Source organism: Bos grunniens, chromosome 22, assembly GCF_055505025.1.
Source record: "Bos grunniens cultivar Pamir isolate PY7600 chromosome 22, Bosgru_T2T1.0, whole genome shotgun sequence".
Taxonomy (NCBI): Eukaryota; Metazoa; Chordata; class Mammalia; order Artiodactyla; family Bovidae; genus Bos; species Bos grunniens.
Window position 1 is genome coordinate 14515300 of NC_141186.1, and position 17527 is coordinate 14532826.

Sequence of the window (17527 nt, forward strand, 5' to 3'; positions counted from 1 at the left end):
ATTTCTTAGCAGAATCGAAATCAGACTAATAAAAGCCAAGAACTGGTTTACTCTCTATTTTGATTTTTAAGATCAAGTTTACTATGTAAACATAACAATTATTAACCATAGAAATTTTTAGCTTTATAAAAAATCAAATTTAACACACTGCATTTCATGGATAAGAACCACGGCAAGCACTATATTTAAGTGGCCCCATTCCATGCTTCTTAGCAGTGTTACCTGCTGAGAATGTTTCAGAACACTCTAATTTGACAGCTATTATCCCTCAGAAAAAATTAGATAATTGGTCCAATAAGTGTAAAGAACACTGCATACTACATCACCCTCAGGAAGATTCATAATACACATGAGCGACTGAAAAACTGGGGAAGGTTGTACAACTGAAAATCTCTCTCTGCCTCACTGCTTTCCAAATGCGTGTATGTAGCCAAGGTCCACTATTTTCATCTGCTAACACCTCACTAGACACTAATGTTCAAGGGCAGGACTTCTCCAACCATAACCTTCCAACCAATCCTCTAGAGACCTCCTTAAAATGTCAGCTCTGATTCGGCAGGTCAGGGTCTGATTCATCCTGATTCGGCTGTGATTCAGCCTGAGGGTCTGCACTTCCGAAACGCTCACAGGTGATGCCCACGTTTCTGGCTCAGGGATCGCTCCTCAGTAGGCGGCTAGAGAAGATACTGAGGACAGTTACAGCAGAGAGTTCTTTGCAGCTGTGTGGTTTGGTGATAGGAACTGAACACTTACAGACTCTACAGTACATAAAATACAGGTATATCAAAGGATTAGAAGGAGACGAAGTTAAAAATGAGAGAAAGGGTGCTCTGAAGGTTCAGTGTGCTGGCGGAGTATTAGGACAAGGAAAGGAATAAAAATGAGTCAGAGTGAGCAGAGACTATAAAGGGACCCCTCCAAAAGGCAGGCAAAGGACATGGGAAGAGAGATGGGGGATGAGGACAAAGAGCCATGAGAAATATTAGCATGGGGGAAGGATTCATAAATTTTCTAACTTTTCATTACTAAAATGGGACAAGTCGGCAGAGCCATTTACCGGATTTCTATTCTAATCACTGAAAGACTCTTATAACATCTTCAGATGAATGGCCTGTGGTACAGAGGTTTGGAAAATTCAAAAGGGTCCCCTTGAGATGATAAATAATTCCACAGAGATATATTGCTTATGGAGCCACTAAAATTGCAGGAGAAAACAACCATTTTTAAAGTGGAATCACAGGTCAAACCTTTTCTTGTATTAGCCTCTGAAGATGAATCCCACAGGACAGCATTGCACTGAATAAGGTCAACATGTACTGCTGGACTTTGCAGATGGCAGAGGCCAGGGAGTTTATTACTGAGGTCAGTCCCACCTTCTCAATAACATTCTGGAAGGCAGTAGGTGAATGGCGGGTGATTCTACACAAGGCCTGCAGTGAGAAGAAAACAGACACGTTAGAAGACTCCAATGGCACGAGCCAACCCCCAGAAAGAGAGCAAATACTTCTGTGAAAAGGAGAAAAAGGTGCTTAACTTGCTCCTTCATCACTTATCTTGGCATAAGTAATTTGAACAATTTGGACACATTTAAAACAATAATCCAACTTCCAATAAAAATTTAAGTTGGGAAACACAGGGCAGAGAGGGAAGTGGGAAGGGGGTTTAGGATGGAGAGGACATGTGTATACCTATGGCTGATTCATACCGATGCATGGCAAAAACCATCACAATATTGAAAGGTACTTATCCTTCAATTAAAATAGAAAATTAATAAATTTAAAAAATTTAAGTCATAAAACATTAGAAAATCCTACAAGTATCATGTACGTTATGCTGCTGCTGCTGAGTCACTTCAGTCGTGTCTGACTCTGTGCAACCCCACAGACGGCAGCCCACCAGGCTCCTCTGTCCCTGGGATTCTCCAGGCAAGAATACTGGAGTGGGTTGCCATTTCCTTCTCCTATGTACATTATGAGTTAACTGAAATGATAAAAGTTTTTCTGTATAGACTCATCAATTATTTTAAGCAATGAAAACATTAAGATAAGCCTTCCATACGTAGACACTAAGTTAAAGGCTGAAGAAATTGTCATAAAAGTAAATATTTAACATTTATTGTTTAGTATGTGAAGAACACGATCTGAGAATATCTAAAGCCTATCTCACTTAATTCTCCCAAATAACATTTGAAAGGTATTATTATTAGCCCCATTTTATAGATCATAAAACTAAGGGACAGCATATTTAAGTAATTTGCTCAAAGGCATAATTTGCTAGCAAGTGGCAAAGATAGAAGTCAAACGAAAGTAATCAAGACCCCTGAGCTAGTTCTCAAGTTCTCACAGACTATTAAAGATGAAATTTACAATTAACAAACTAGTAGAATTTAATAAATACTGTAATGGAAGTGGGCTCAATTATGCTTGGAAAAGCACGAAAAGTTAAGTCAACAGAAGCTACAGAAGGAGAATGATAACTGAGTCAGTTTTGGAAGGTGAGTGGGAAATGGACAGGCGGGAAAGTAGATAAGAAAATTCTAGCCAGAGAGAAGAGAACAAGTATTCACTTGGAGACATGAAGATGCAGAGCAGGTTCTAGGAAGGGCAGGTTGTCTGATGCAACTCTCAGGTAAAGAAGAGACAGAGAGAGTAGGAAAGAGGGGAAAATGATGACTCAGCTGCTGAAGAGATCATCTTTTCCCATTCTTGCCTCCTTTGCTGAAGATTAACTGACCACAGATGCACAGGTTTACTTTCAGGCTCTGTGTTCCACTGATTTGTATGTCTTGTTTTTTTGCCAATACCACACTTTTTTGATTAATGTAGCTTTATAATATAGTCTGAAGCCTAGGAGGGTGATACCTCCAGCTTCATTATTTTTTTCTCAAGATTGCTTTGGCAATGAGGAGTCTTTTGTAGTTCCACACAAATTTTGGGATTATTTGTTCAACTTCTTTGAAAAATGTCATGGGTATTTTGAAAGGAATTACATTAGATCTATGGATTGCTTTGAGTAGTATGGCCATTTGAATAATATTAATTCTTCTAATCCAAGAGTATGGGATATCTTTTCCATGTCTTCCAATCCTCTTCAATTTCCTTCATCAGTGTTTTATAGTTTTCAGAGTGGAGGTTTTTCACCTCTGTAGTTAAGTTTATTCCAAGGTATTTTAATCTTTTTGATGTGATTTAAAACAGGATTTTTTAAAATTTCTGTTTCTGATAGTTCACCATTAGTGTATAGAAACGCAACAAAGTTCTGCCTATTAATCTTGTATCCTGCGTCTTTGCTGAATTCATTTATCAGTTCTAATGGTGTTTTTTGGGGAGACTTTAGGTTTTTCTATATGAAGCATCGTGTCATCTGCAAATAGTGACAGTTTACCTTTTCCTTTCCAATTTGGATGCCTTTTATTTTCCTTATCTGACAGCTGAGGGTAGGACTTCCAATATAATGTTAAACAGAAGTGATGAGAGTGAGCATCCTTGTCTGGTTTCTGAAAGGAACCAGGTTTTTTAAAGGAAAAGCTTTCAGCTTTTCACCACTGAGGATGATGCTAGTGTGGATATGTGAAAAATAGCCTTTATAATGTTGAGATATGTATGCCCTATACCCACTTTCATGAAAGCTTTTAGCATGAATGGTTGCTGAATTTTGTCAAGTGCTTTTTCTGCATCTATTGAGATAATCATGTGATTTTTATTATTCCTTTTGTTAATATGATGTACCTGACTGACTGATTTGCAAATGTTGAGCCATCCTTGGATCCCTAGAATAAATCTAACTTGATTATGGTGTATGATCCTTTTTATATATTGTTGGATTTGTTTTGCAAATATTTTGTTGAAAATTTCTGCATCAATGGTTCATCAAAGGTATTGGCCTGGTATTTTTATTTCTGTAGTGTTTTTGACTGGTTTTGGAATCAGGCTAAAGTGGACTTGTAGAATGAGGTATCAGCTCACACCTATCAGAATGTCTATCATCAAAAAGTCTGCAAATAACAAATGTTGGAGAAAATGCAGCGAAAAAGGAACCCTTGTACACTGGTAGTAGAAACGTAAATTGGGGCATTCACTGTGGAAAACAGTATGGAAGTTCCTCAAAATTCTAAAAATAGAATTACTATTTGGCCCTGCAATTCCACTCCTGGGTATATATCTGAAAAAAATGAGTACATTAATTTGAAAAGACAGATGAGCCCCAGTGTTTGTAACAGCACTATTTAAAACACCCAAGATATGCAAGCAACCCCCCAAAAAAGATAAGTGGATAAAGAAGGTGTACACACACACACACACACACACACACGATGGAGTATTACTCAGCCATAAAAAAGAAGGAAATTCTGCTATTTGCAGCAATGTAGATGGATCTAGAGAATATTGCTGCTGCTGCTGCTGCTAAGTCACGTCAGTCGTGTCCAACTCTGTGCGACCCCATAGACGGCAGCCCACCAGGCTCCCCCGTCCCTGGGATTCTCCAGGCAAGAACACTGGAGTGGGTTGCCATTTCCTTCTCCAATGCATGAAAGTGGAAAGTGAAAGTGAAGTCGCTCAGTCGTGTCCGACTCTTCGAGACCCCATGGACTGCAGCCCACCAGGCTCCTCCGTCCATGGGATTTTCTAGTGAAATATATTTGACAAATACTGTACAGTACTGCTTATATGTAGAATTTTTTAGAGTAATACAAACAACTGTGTACAGGAAAATAGAAACAGACTCACAGATATTGAAAACAAACTACTGGTTGCCAGAGAGGAGAGAGAAATGAGGGGTAAGTTAGGGGTATGACATTAAGAGACACAAAGTCATGTATAAAACAGATAAGCAATAAAGACACACTGTAGAGCACAGGAAATTATAGCCATTATCTTGCAATAGCATTTAATGAAGTATAATGTGTAAAAATACTGAATCACTATGCTGTACGTGCATGTCTGCATGGTAAGTTGCTTCAGTTGTGTCCAAATCTTTGCCAGGTTCTTTCGTCCATGTGATTCTCCAGGCAAGAATACTGGAGTGGGTTGCCATGCCCTCCTCCAGGGAACCTTCCCAACCCAGGGATAGAACTCGTATCTCTTACGCTTCCTGCACTGACAGGCAGATTCTTAACCACTAGCACTACTTGGGAAGCCCCATTATGCTGTACGCCTAAAACTGATAAAACATTGTAATATACTTCAATTAAGAAAACAGAATTGTTCCACTATTTCAGTATCATCTCAAATATTATTCAATTCTGGATTAAAAAAAAAAAAGCATTCTAAATGGAGTCCCTAAAGATCATGCTACAATTTGAATTTTTTAAGGAAATTTAGAGATCTCCCTTAAAGTGACTTAAAGACAGTGAACAGTAATTATCATCAGCACTGTAACAATTCTTGGGAGAGGCTTTCAAAATAATACTGACTTGCTATTGATATAAAATATCTACCCAACCATATGGGTTATTTCTTGATGCAAGATTTGTCCAGATTACTTCTAAGTGTATTCAAAGCAATATGAGGGCAACTGTAAGGTCCGGTCTTCAGAAAGGCGCTCAAATGCCTAACTTACCTTCCATTTGGAAAAAGTCATGGAAGAAATAACCTTTAATTCGTCACTCTGGATATAAAACACAGTTGAGAGTTCACAGAGGCTTAAGAGCATATGAGTACTTGTAGTCCCCAAATTTAAAAAAATCAAATCTCAAGAATGATTTTCAGTGATCTGGTGTTTAAAATATTTGCTTATTGAAACAGAGTTTGAAATTACATTTTATAGCTGGAAAGAACATTTTCAGTTCAAAATTCACTACAAAATTTACCTAAAAAGGACACTGTTATCTCTAGTTTTTTCATAAACTTTTTTTTAAGGATAATTGCTTTACAGTATTGTATTGGTTTCTACCAAACATCAACATGAATCAGCCATAGATTTACCCACGTTTTCCAGAATTTTTAACCATCTATTTATTAAAGCAATGTCTAAGAAAGAGACTCAATTCGGAAGTGAAGGCTGCATACCTATTAGACATGAACAGAATCACCGTGGAATAAGTTTAAGAACCATTTCTTTTCTGTCTCTTGAATGATTTATGTTATATCAAAATTACCTTGGGGACTTCTTCAAACTCTACACACTCTCATCTGACCTTTGAGACCTTAAGCTACATGGGAAAGGGGCAGCAGGTGGAGAGAGAGGAGAAGTAGTCAGTGTTGTTGAAGAGCTCTCCTACAACGCCGGGGTGAACCACCACCCTGGAGCACTCATCACTTTGTCACACTCTTCCTCACGGCCCTCCAGAGATCATAAATGGCCCGCCCAGTCACCTCCCTCACTGGAGCCATTCTGTTCAATCTAACTCTAACGGTTTCTCTGGATACCACTGTGGTTCATATAGAGATTCCCTTCAAACCTAATAAATTCAGAAATCCTCTTATCCATTCAACACATTTCCCAAGTCAGGTCCACTCCCTTCAGGTCCATCCTAAGCAACGGATGCCACTCCTGAGGGGGGAGGACTAATTAGCCATCTTTCCCTCTACACCCAGGGCAGTGTTTTCCAAGAGCTTCAAGGCCTAGGGCAGCAGTTCTCAAACTTCAGTAGGCATTAGAAGTGCTTGTTAGAATGCAGATTACTGGGCCTCTCCCTTCAGAGGCTCTGAGACAGTAGCTCTGGGTCAGGGTCCAAAATCCCATGTTTCTTACAAACTCCTAGGTTATTTAATGCTGCTCATCTTAGGCCCACACTGGTATAGGGGACTCTATGAGGCCAAGAGATGACTAGGCCAGTCTGGGTGAGAAGTGGTGGTGGCCTGGATTTCAGGGGTAACAGAGCTGCAGAGAGAGGCACACAGTCCTGGGCTGTATTTGTGAATCACAGTCAAAGGACAGGTTGACTAGCTGGATGCAAACAGCAAAGGGGAAGGAAATACGGAAGATGAAGCAACAAAATGACATCTAGCCTTTGTTTTCCTTCATCTATCTTCCCTTTCCTTCCCTTCCCAAAGACAATACATCAGATTCTGAGGAAAGGGGGCAGACACGGGAATGCGGGCCTCCACTTACGGGGCCCAGGAAGTAGAGCGGCGGTGGCAAGGCAGGAGGATGATGACACAGAGGAGGCGGCCAGAGGGGACGGAGTCTGCTACGCTGAATAAACGAGCTGAACAGGTCAATAAATGTACTGAGAATAGTGGGAACCAGGTTTCTGTCCGAGAAGGGATGTACAGATATAGAAAATGGGAGGTCTAGAAAGAATTCTAATATACTGGATTAAAATTGGAAGTATCAGTATGAATGCATGAGTTTTGTTCCAAATACCTACAATGACAGATGTAAGAATAATTCTATGTATGTGTGAATATGTGCATGCGTGTGTGCTTAGTCGCTCAGTTGTATCTGACTCTTGGAGATCCCATGGATTGTAGTCCACCAGTCTCCTCTGTCCATGGAATTTTCCAGGCTAGAATACTGAAGTGGGTAGCCATACCCTTCTCCAGGGGATCTTCCTGACCCAGGGATCAAGCCCACGTCTCCTGCATTGGCAGGCAGATTCTTTACTACTGCGCCACCTGGCAAGCTCCATATGTATATACGGGTACATACACTTTTTTTCTATCTCTGAATACTTAGAAGGCCTGCAAACAATAAAACCCCAAAGCAGTAAGCACATCACCCAGACTGTGGGTTCTAAACATCAAAGCTTCCTTGGAGAAATGATTGGTTCCAGGGTTGGCAGAGTGAAAATACAAAAGCAGTCCAAAAACTGCATGGTTTCAGAAAGGTATCAAGTGATCAAACAATGACAGAAATAGATCAACAGGACACAAAAGCCAGCTTGGAGGGCTTCTAGTATGATCTGAGCATCCAAACAATGCATAATAACAGTGGTAACAGTAATATGACATTGCACTTTATCAAATAAAACGGGCATCCCTGATCATAATGAAACAAATACGCACATATATGAGAGAGAAGGGACAGCGCATCCTTATGATAGAATTCCAACCAATACCAAAGGCCTATTTCTGCACTGCTCTTAAGTACAATGTGCAACAGTTTTTACATGTTTAACGGGTTATAGAAACAAAAAGAAAAATAAAACAAAAAGAATATGGGACCTAGGGAGGTGGGATCGGGTAGGGTAGAAATGAAGCCCAGGAGGGAGACGATATATGTATACATACAGCTCAATTTGTCATACATCAGAAATTAACACAACATTATAAAGCAATTATACTCCAGTAACAACATACAGCTTTAAAAAAAAAAAAGAATATGGAACAGAGACTGTATGTGGCCACCAAAACCCAAGGTACATACTATCTGGCCCTTTATAGAAAATATTCACCAACTTCTAATATAAAAGGGATGAAGCAACTGGATAACCATCATACAGCAACCATCACAGAGGCATCTGGCCCAGGCAGGATCCTCGATGGTGCTAAGGAGGTTCAATGGGAAAACACTAGACAGACCCAGGTTGAGCCTTACCCTAAAAATTACAAGCCCCACAACCTTTAAACTCATAAATGACATGAAGTTCCCAGAAAGGCTGAGAAAATGTTTCAAACTGAAAGAGACCAAAGAAATATGAAAACAATATATTAACACATTACTGAATATAATCCTGGGGCATAAAAGAAGAAAGAGACATTTCGGGGGTAACTGGCAAAATTTCAGTGAAAAATTAATAATGTAGATGAAGGCTGAGAACAAAATATAAGAAGCCCAAGATGAAAGAGTGAAGCTTACCATGTCAGATGAAGAAAGTGCTAGAAGGTGTGAGACTTTGGTGGAAACAACTAGAAAGAACTTTGCCAAGAAAAGAAACCATACTGAACATAAAGATAAAAATGATAACATAAACCCAATTAAAGCAAGACAGGTTTTTTTTTTTTTTTTTTAAGTCCAGGATTAAAATGAATGCCTTAAGTAAGATATGACTCAAAGATGCCTTGAGAAAGTTCACTGGTATACTCTGTAACTCTTTCTGACAGTTTCTTCCTAATTACTAATATCACAACTTGGGGAAGGGATTCTAACAATGTGAAGCTCATGAAGCAGATGTCCTTTGTTTAAAGATATTCAGTGAGCAGGATTGTTACCCCTTGATCTTCAAAATAACACGGTAAATAAAAGAACTCAAAAATATCCATCAGGGGCTCTGCTGACGGCTCAGTGGTAAAGAGTCCGTTTGCCCATGCAGGAGACACAGGTACGATCCCTGATCCAGGACGATGCCACATCCCATGGAGCAACTAAGCCCGTGTGCCGCAGCTATTGAGCCCAGGAACTGCAGCTACTGAAGCCCACGCCGTAGAGCCCGTGCTGCACAACAAGAGAAACTGCGGCAATGAGAAGCCTGTGCACCACAACTAGAGAGGAGCCCTGCTCGCTGCAGTGAGAGAAAGCAGGCCTGGACAACAGCCCAAAATCAATAAATAACACTATAAAAATATATATGTCCATCAATACCCAATTTAGCAATATGCAAGTCATTAGCAATTTCAGCAAGACTAGATTCATTCACATGTTTAGGACAGATAACTGAAAACAGGCCAAAAAGGAAAATTTGTGGCAAAAACCCTTTCAAGAGGTATGGCTGGGGTAATGGGGGAACAAATGGATGTACACCCTAGAAAACTTTGGATATGTTTTTATATGAGATTTTTTTTGGGGGGGGTAAAGAATACATGAGCACTAATTAGAAAGATTTAGTAGACAAGGAGAGGTTAAAGATTTAGGAAACAGCAAAAATAACATTTGACTGAAGATTCTCAAGAACAGATAGAAGAACAATGGAGAAGTTTCTCTGAGAGGAGAAGGGGCAGCTCATCAGTTGTAGGAGGACGGGAAGAACTGAGGCAGGACAGGTATGGAGGCAAACAGGTCCACAGACGCGGAAGACATACACAGGGATAACTCCCATTGGATGTCTCCATTGTTATCTGGGAAGGATGGAGGAAGTCACTTACTGAGAATGAAGGAGGGAAAAGTGTGGCAATGGAGGCTTAAGGAATAAAGATAAGTCTGAAACTTGGCACAGCAAGAAGCACAAGGATGAGTCAGCTCGAGAAATACAGAGAGGCTACCAGATAACACTGAGAGCCCAAATAAGACTGGTGATCAAAAAGAGCATCTAAATAAATCACGAGAAAGGCCTGAATCATTTTCACTGACGCTTATATTGATACAACCAGGTTAACACACCTGCATACATAATTATCTTTTACACCAAGTCATTATAACCATGGAAGTGAAGCAGTAGACAACTGGGATAAAAAAACTACAAAATCATAGATGCCTGAACTTTAACATGAATTCATTTGAACCATATGACAAACCCAATGAACATAAAATCTGAAAGACAGAGCTAACAAGAAAAGTCAAGGAGCACTAAAAATATACCCGACCAAATGCTATACCCTATCCACTACTGCAGTTTTCCACTATCACCTCCAAATAGTTTTTGGAATCCTAATGTCAGGGTCACACAAGATCCTTTTGGAATGTCTCGACGGTCCTCTTGCCTCAGGAGAAAAATCAAATTACTGTTCTCACCAACTGCTACTCTTGAGATTTCCACCTATTCAATGAAATTCACTCTATCTCTAGCACAGTTCTTCAAACTCGGTATTTAAATACATGCAAATATATCCCCCAAAGACGCTCCATCTTACCGATATTGCTGTTATCCTAAGAGAATCAACTGTGGAATGTTTGAATAGGTACCATAAAACAGGCCCAATTTCCCCAGTTATAAAGCCCTGGGCCTGAGCAGAAAACGTAGTGCAGACATTTTCAATAATCTTTGCTGCCATGTGATTCACAACACGTTCCTCCTACAGAGAGAGAGAGAAGAACACAAGGAGAAAATTAAATAGGTATTATTAATATTTAGGATGGCAAATATATACACGTCATTTCTTCACAACCATTGCTTCATAAATAAAGACGTGACACCAAGACCATCACCTGCCCCTGGATGCATCGGGTGTTTCTGGAGGTGTGGCCATTTTCTCAGGCTTCTATAGAACCATTACATTTGGTTGATCGTTAAACATAGTTTAACATAATTCTCCATATATTGTTGTTGTTGCTGTTGTTTAGTTGCTAAGTTGTGTCCGACTCTTTTGTGACCCCACGGACTGTAGCTTGCCAGGCTCCCCTTTCTGTCCATGGGATTTCCCAGGCAAGAATACTGGAGTGGGTTGCCATTTTCGTCCCCAGGGGATATTCCTGACCCAGGGATCGATCCCACACCTCCTACATTGCAGGTAGATTCTTTACTGCTGAGCCACTAGGGAAGCCCCTAATTTTCCACATATTTCCATAAAAAGGTTGAAATAATCTAGAAAATACACATAACTTATAGTATAACAAAAACTTGATGATGATTTTAAAACCATAAAGAGTATGCAGAAAAATCATCAGAAGTTACTCTGGGCTGGAAATAATTAGCTAAAGACCACCTAAATACAGGGCATCAAGGAAAGTCCTAAGAAAGAAACTGCTCCAGTGGTGTGACCAAATTAACCTCAACTAAAGGCTGTACTATATTGTCCTGATAATGCTTAAAAGTCTCAAAAAGGATCAAGCTATTTCCAGGTAACTTAAATGAGTCCAAGAAAAAGCACAAAAGCACTTAAAAGACTTTTTAAAAAAAGGCACAAAAGTACTTGCTGCTGCTGCTAAGTCACTTCAGTCGTGTCCAACTCTGTGTGACCCCACAGATGGCAGCCCACCAGGTTCCCTCGTCCCTTGGATTCTCCAGGCAAGAACACTGGAGTGGGTTGCCATTTCCTTCTCCAATGCATGAAAGTGAAAAGTGAAAGTGAAGTTGCTCAGTCGTGTCAGACTCTTAGCGACCCCATGGACTGCAGCCTACCAGGCTCCTCTGTCCATGGGGTTTTCCAGGCAAGAGTACTAGAGTGGGGTGCCACTGCCTTCTTAAAAGACTTAAAAACAAAATGCCCAACAACACAAAAATCACAATATTTGACATCTGATTAAATTCACACACAGAACAGGAAAATATGACTCATAAGAGAAAATTCAGTGATAGAATAAGAAAAAAGCATTTAAATGGCTATTATAAATACAGTCCATATACTGAAGAAGAAAGAAGCATGTTAAGAATGAAAGAAATAGATTAAAAAATGACCCAAGTCAGAAGACTACAATGTTTAATATGAAAAATACACTGAATTGGAATATCATCAGACTCTGCACACTCAATGACTAGAGAAGATTAGTGAAGACATAGCAATTAGCAAAAACAAACAAAAAGCTAGAATACTGGAGCGGGTTGCCACGCCCGCCTCCAGCCTATCTTCCCAACCCGAAGATCAAAACCACGTCTCTTATGGCTGGCAAACGGGTGCTTTACCCCTTGGTGCCACCTAGGAAGCCCAATCTAAAAAACTCAATGAACCTCAAGAGGAAGAAAGAAAAATAACATCAAGGTACATCATAATAAGAAAGCTGAATGCCGAAGAACTGATGCTTTTAAACTGTGGTGTTGGAGAAGATTTGAGAGTCCCTTGGACTGCAAGGAGATCAAACTGGTCAATCCTAAAGGAAATCAGTCCTGAATATTCATTGGAAGGACTGATGCTGAAGCTCTGATACTTTGGCCACCTGATCTGAAGAACTGACTCACTGGAAAAGACCCTGATGCTGGGTAAGACAGAAGGCAGGAGGAGAAGGGGACAACAGAGGATGAGATGGTTGGAAGGCATCACCAACTCGATGGACATGAGTTTGAGTAAGCTCTGGGAGTTGGTGATGGACGGGGAAGCCTGGTGTGCAGTCCACAGGGTCAGAGAGTCCAATATGACTGAGTGACTGAACTGAACATCATAACCGGACTGCTAAAAGGCAATAATAAAGAGAAACTTGTAGAAACAGTGACAGTAAAAGGACATATAGAGACTATCTAACACATTACCTAACAAAGATAAGGATGATGGGAGACTTCTCATGAGAAATAATGCAAACCAGAACACAGAGGAACAATATCATTGAAGTACCAAAAGAAAAAGAACTGTCAACCTATAAATGTATACCCAACAATAACATCTTTCAAAACAGGTTGGTAAAAGGTACAAATTTTCACCTATAAGATGAATAAGGTCTGGAGGTCTAATGTAAAACGATGTGACTCTAGTTGATAACACTATATTGTATAATTGAAATTTGCTAAAAGAGGAGAATTTAAATGTTCTCACTCCTACCACCCAAAAAAGGTAACAGGATAAAATATGAAACGATTTATGTGTTGACTCAATAGGGGAATGTATGCATCTATCACAATGATTGCATGTATCAAATCATCACTTTGTACACTTTAAATATCTTACAATTTCATGTCAATTATACCGCAATAAAACTGAAAACAATTTAAATATCTATCTCTGATAAAAGAGACAAAAAACAATCAGCATGAACATAGATTTACGTCCGTATGTATCGATCAGATTAACAAGCTTGACCTACTTTGAGAAAAAAAGTACATCACTCAACAATGGCAGAACTGAACTTTTTTCCCCTAATTATACATACATACTGAGTCATGGGAGAAGTCTCAACAAATTCCAAAGACTTAAAATCATACATACACCATTCCCTCTATCCACAATGCCATGAAGTTAAACATAATAATAAAAAGATTAAAAAAAAAAAAAGATAGGTATTAAATGAGAAAGACACAGAAGAGCTATAGAATTTGTTAAGTCTACAAAGCATATAATGGGATAAAAGTTAAAGGAACATGGAAATTTACACAGAAGTCCAACCAGTGTAAACTGTACAGCCCTGTGGAGCTTCCCCCCTAAGATTATCTGCCACAGGAGAAGAGGAGGTGCAGACCTCACTCTGGCAGCGAGCACACCACACTTTGTGCCTCTGACCTCACCAAGAGTCAGGAAACTAACTGATCTACTCCCTAAACTCAGAAAAAAACTCAGGATTGCTTCTTTATGCCATTCTCAAAGGTTCGCTTTAAGACACGTTAGGCAACTCCATACTTGGTAAGCCCTGCTGCATTCTACTAATATTAGCATTTCAAATATTATGAATAGTGATATTAAAGAGAAAAACACACACACAAAAAGCCTGTATCATTCCTATTCCCCATACACATTGCCCACTTTCACTATATAAAGGCAAGGAGAAAGGTGCGTACCTATAGAGAACCCGAAGTTGATGGCACACATGTTCTTCATTAGGAAAATTAAACTTAAAACTGTGACAGTAACAAAAACAGAAAATGTAGCTGTACATTTTCACTTTTATCCAATATCAAGAGAATTTAACTTCTCCGTCCTCATTTTAGATAACTAGTGTCCAAAAACACTTCAAAGATAATACACATAATGACTAATATCTCTATACTTTCTAATTCAAGTCCTGTCTTTTTCTAATTAAATTCATAAGCAATTTACCACTAGCTTTCTTTTTTTAAAAGCACTAATTAAAAACTAAAAATTCAATTTCCTCTTAAAAGAAATTTGTTACATCGAAATTGTCTAATAAGCTTTTGTTCAGAAATGAATAATTAGGCCAAGGATTTATTATTTGAGCCTCACATTTTAACATATGCCAGGTGTCAGTTCAGCACCCATAATTATAAACAGACTACTATGCAAGTTATTCAAAAAAGATGAGGTTGATTAGATACAAATGCATACAATGAATCTCCTCTAAACATGTGGAAACATTCTAGGTGCTATTTTCAGTTTCTGTGCGCACTGCAGAGTAGGTTGCTACCTACCCAGATGAAAATAACTACTTTCAAGGAAAGTCAGCTTCCTCGGCCTCCCTACTTCATGCACATACTGAACATATGCCATGTAAGTTCATTGCCAAATGTTCCCAGGATCAATACAGTGATGATACCAAGTACATAATCTGTCTTTGCTAGTATAATCATTGGAAGGACTCATGCTGAAGCTCCAATACTTCGGCCACCTGATATGAAGAGCTGGTGCCTTCACCGGAAAAGACCCTGCTGCTGGGAAAGACTGACTGCAAGAGGAGAAGGGGAGACAGAGGATGAGATGGTTGGATGGCATCACGGATTCAATGGATATGAGTTTGAGCAAACTCAGGGAAATAGTGAAGGATAGGGAAGCCTGGCAGGCTGCAGTTCATGGGGTTGCAAAGAGTTGGACACAACTTAGCGACTGAAAAACAAAAATGAGGGTAAAAGCAATGGAATGGAAAGCTGTCAAAGACAGCCCAAGTCAGAAGCACGTGGAAGACCAGCCAGCAAGGTACCTTTTTTCATACAAAACATCAGGTGGGGCTCCAACTATCAAACTACTCCAGAGTGGCACACCTGGGACTCCAATCCACACCCCCTGACTCCCAGCTCAAAGTCTCCAAAATGCCAACACCAAGTCGAAACAATGGCTCAGTGTCATCATGGACACCTTTTCTTCTATACTGCCACACTCTCTTTAAAACAGTTATACCACAGAGACTTCCAGGATTCTTAACAAACAATCTGCCTTCCAATGCAGGGGACAAGGATTCGATCCATGGCTATGGAACTAAGATCTCACATCCCATGGGGCAACTAGGTCCAAGTGCCACAACCTAGGCCCAGCACGGCCAAAATAAAAACAAATAAAATTTTCTTTTTTTTTTTTTCCCTCCTCCCTCCTCCCTCCCCATACCATCCCTCTGGGTCGTCCCAGTGCACCAGCCCCAAGCATCCAGCATCGTGCATTGAACCTATTTTCAATTTTCAAACATAAAATGTTATACCAGATTTTTTTTTTTTTTGGCATGTTCCACCCGAAGTCTCTCACTCTAAATATTTCCCTCTTTCCACCTGAGCATTTACATCTGTAACAAGATCAAAATCACTTGACTCACATTTCTACTATCATTGTTAAAATTACAGAAATCATAACAGGTTGACCTGTTTCGAAAACAAGGTCATAATCTCTTAGGTAATCTTTTGAAAAAGAGAAAGTTTCCTGAACACTATTTAAATAAACTCATAACAGTCCCAGAATAAGACTACCTTTCTCTCCCAAAGTGCATGCTACAATGTGCCACAGGATAAGATATGTCTGTGGGCAAATAAATTTGAAAACATCATATACAATACGCTCCCATGTGGATTCATAATTAAAAGTTCTGAAAAGTACTAAATACAAACGAAACCATTCAACTTTGTTTAACCTGATATGTCCCAAGTATTTGACTAGAAAACCCTTATCACAGAACATGTAGGAAAATCCCTTGGCAAAGTTAGTTATCTATGCACCAGAAACATGAACAAAATTTATAATTTAAAACTAAAATTGTCTTCTAAGAAATTTACATATGAATTAAAACAAAAAAGTACAATTCCCATACCACATTTTTCTCAATGCACAGATTAGAAGGATAAGGGGTATAAATCAGAATCAATGGCCCAAGTTCAATAAAGCACATTACTAAGTTTTGAAAGTATAAAAAGGTCAATAAGTTAGGCAGAAAACATCAATATATTTAAGAACAACAGAAACAGCACAACAATGTAAATGTTCTTCATGCCACTGAACTATATGCTTAATAGCTAAGACGGCAAATAGTATACATATTTTACCACAATTTAAAAACATACAAGAGAAACAGAATAGACATTCTTAATCTATACAGTAATACAACTTTGTTATTGTAACAAAAGAAAAAAGAGGCAATAAAATTCCACCCCCCTGAAAAAGTTTAAACCATCCCATAAAAAAGCCTGGACCCAGAAAAAAATTTAACTAGGGATTATCTGTGGAGAAGGCAATTGCAACCCACTCCAGTACTCTTGCCTGGAAAATCCCATGGACGGAGGAGCCTGGTAGGCTACAGTCCATGGGGTCGCTAAGAGTCGGGCACGACTGAGCGACTTCACTTTCACTTTTCACTTTCATGCATTGGAGAAGGAAATGGCAACCCACTCCAGTGTTCTTGCCTGGAGAATCCCAGGGACCGGGGAGCCTGGTGGGCTGCCGTCTATGGGGTCGCACAGAGTCGGACACGACTGAAGCGACTTAGCAGCAGCAGCAGCAGGGATTATCTATAAAATAACAATAATGGAAACACTACATGTCAAAACAATGGGACACAGCTAACACTAGGTTGAGACGAAAGTTGATAGTCTTAAGGGTCTTAGTCACTACCTAAGAGAAGGGAAGAAAATGCAAAGGTAGTTACAAAACAGCAAGAAACGGCACACTAAACCAGAGGTTAAAAAAAATCACTTTCTTTAAAAAAAAATCACTTTCCTAATACATGAAGATAGGGCAGTATCTTAACCATCTTTGCCTCTCCTGTATCCAGCCAGTACATAATATGTTTCATAAACGCTACCTCTAAAGAATGGGAGCTGTATCTGAGAGAGTTGACTTAAGCAGTGAATTAAATACATTAGCGGAATGTCATGGAGAATTCAAAGGAACTACAATCATCTTATTTCAGTGTTTTTTAAACCAAATATGACATTCTCTTGTTAGTCTTCTCATTGAATATGCCTTCCATTTTCACTAGT

The 17527-nt window shown here is 39.4% G+C and overlaps 1 protein-coding gene across 50 annotated transcripts in view; it reads right to left on the reverse strand.

Annotated features, from left to right (window-relative positions):
- ULK4 (unc-51 like kinase 4) overlaps positions 1–17527 on the reverse strand; it is a 507208-nt gene that overhangs the window by 392186 nt on the left and 97495 nt on the right. For all 50 annotated transcript variants that reach the window (XR_015150977.1, XM_086366093.1, XM_086366087.1 and 47 more), the window contains 2 exons: positions 10671–10832; positions 1248–1430 (listed from right to left, as the gene is read on the reverse strand). Coding sequence is in view for 49 of the 50 variants with exons in the window: in XM_086366093.1 (XP_086222219.1) it covers positions 1248–1430; positions 10671–10832 (345 nt within the window). In the remaining variant the exon portion in view is untranslated. The remainder of the gene's footprint in view (positions 1–1247; positions 1431–10670; positions 10833–17527) is intronic.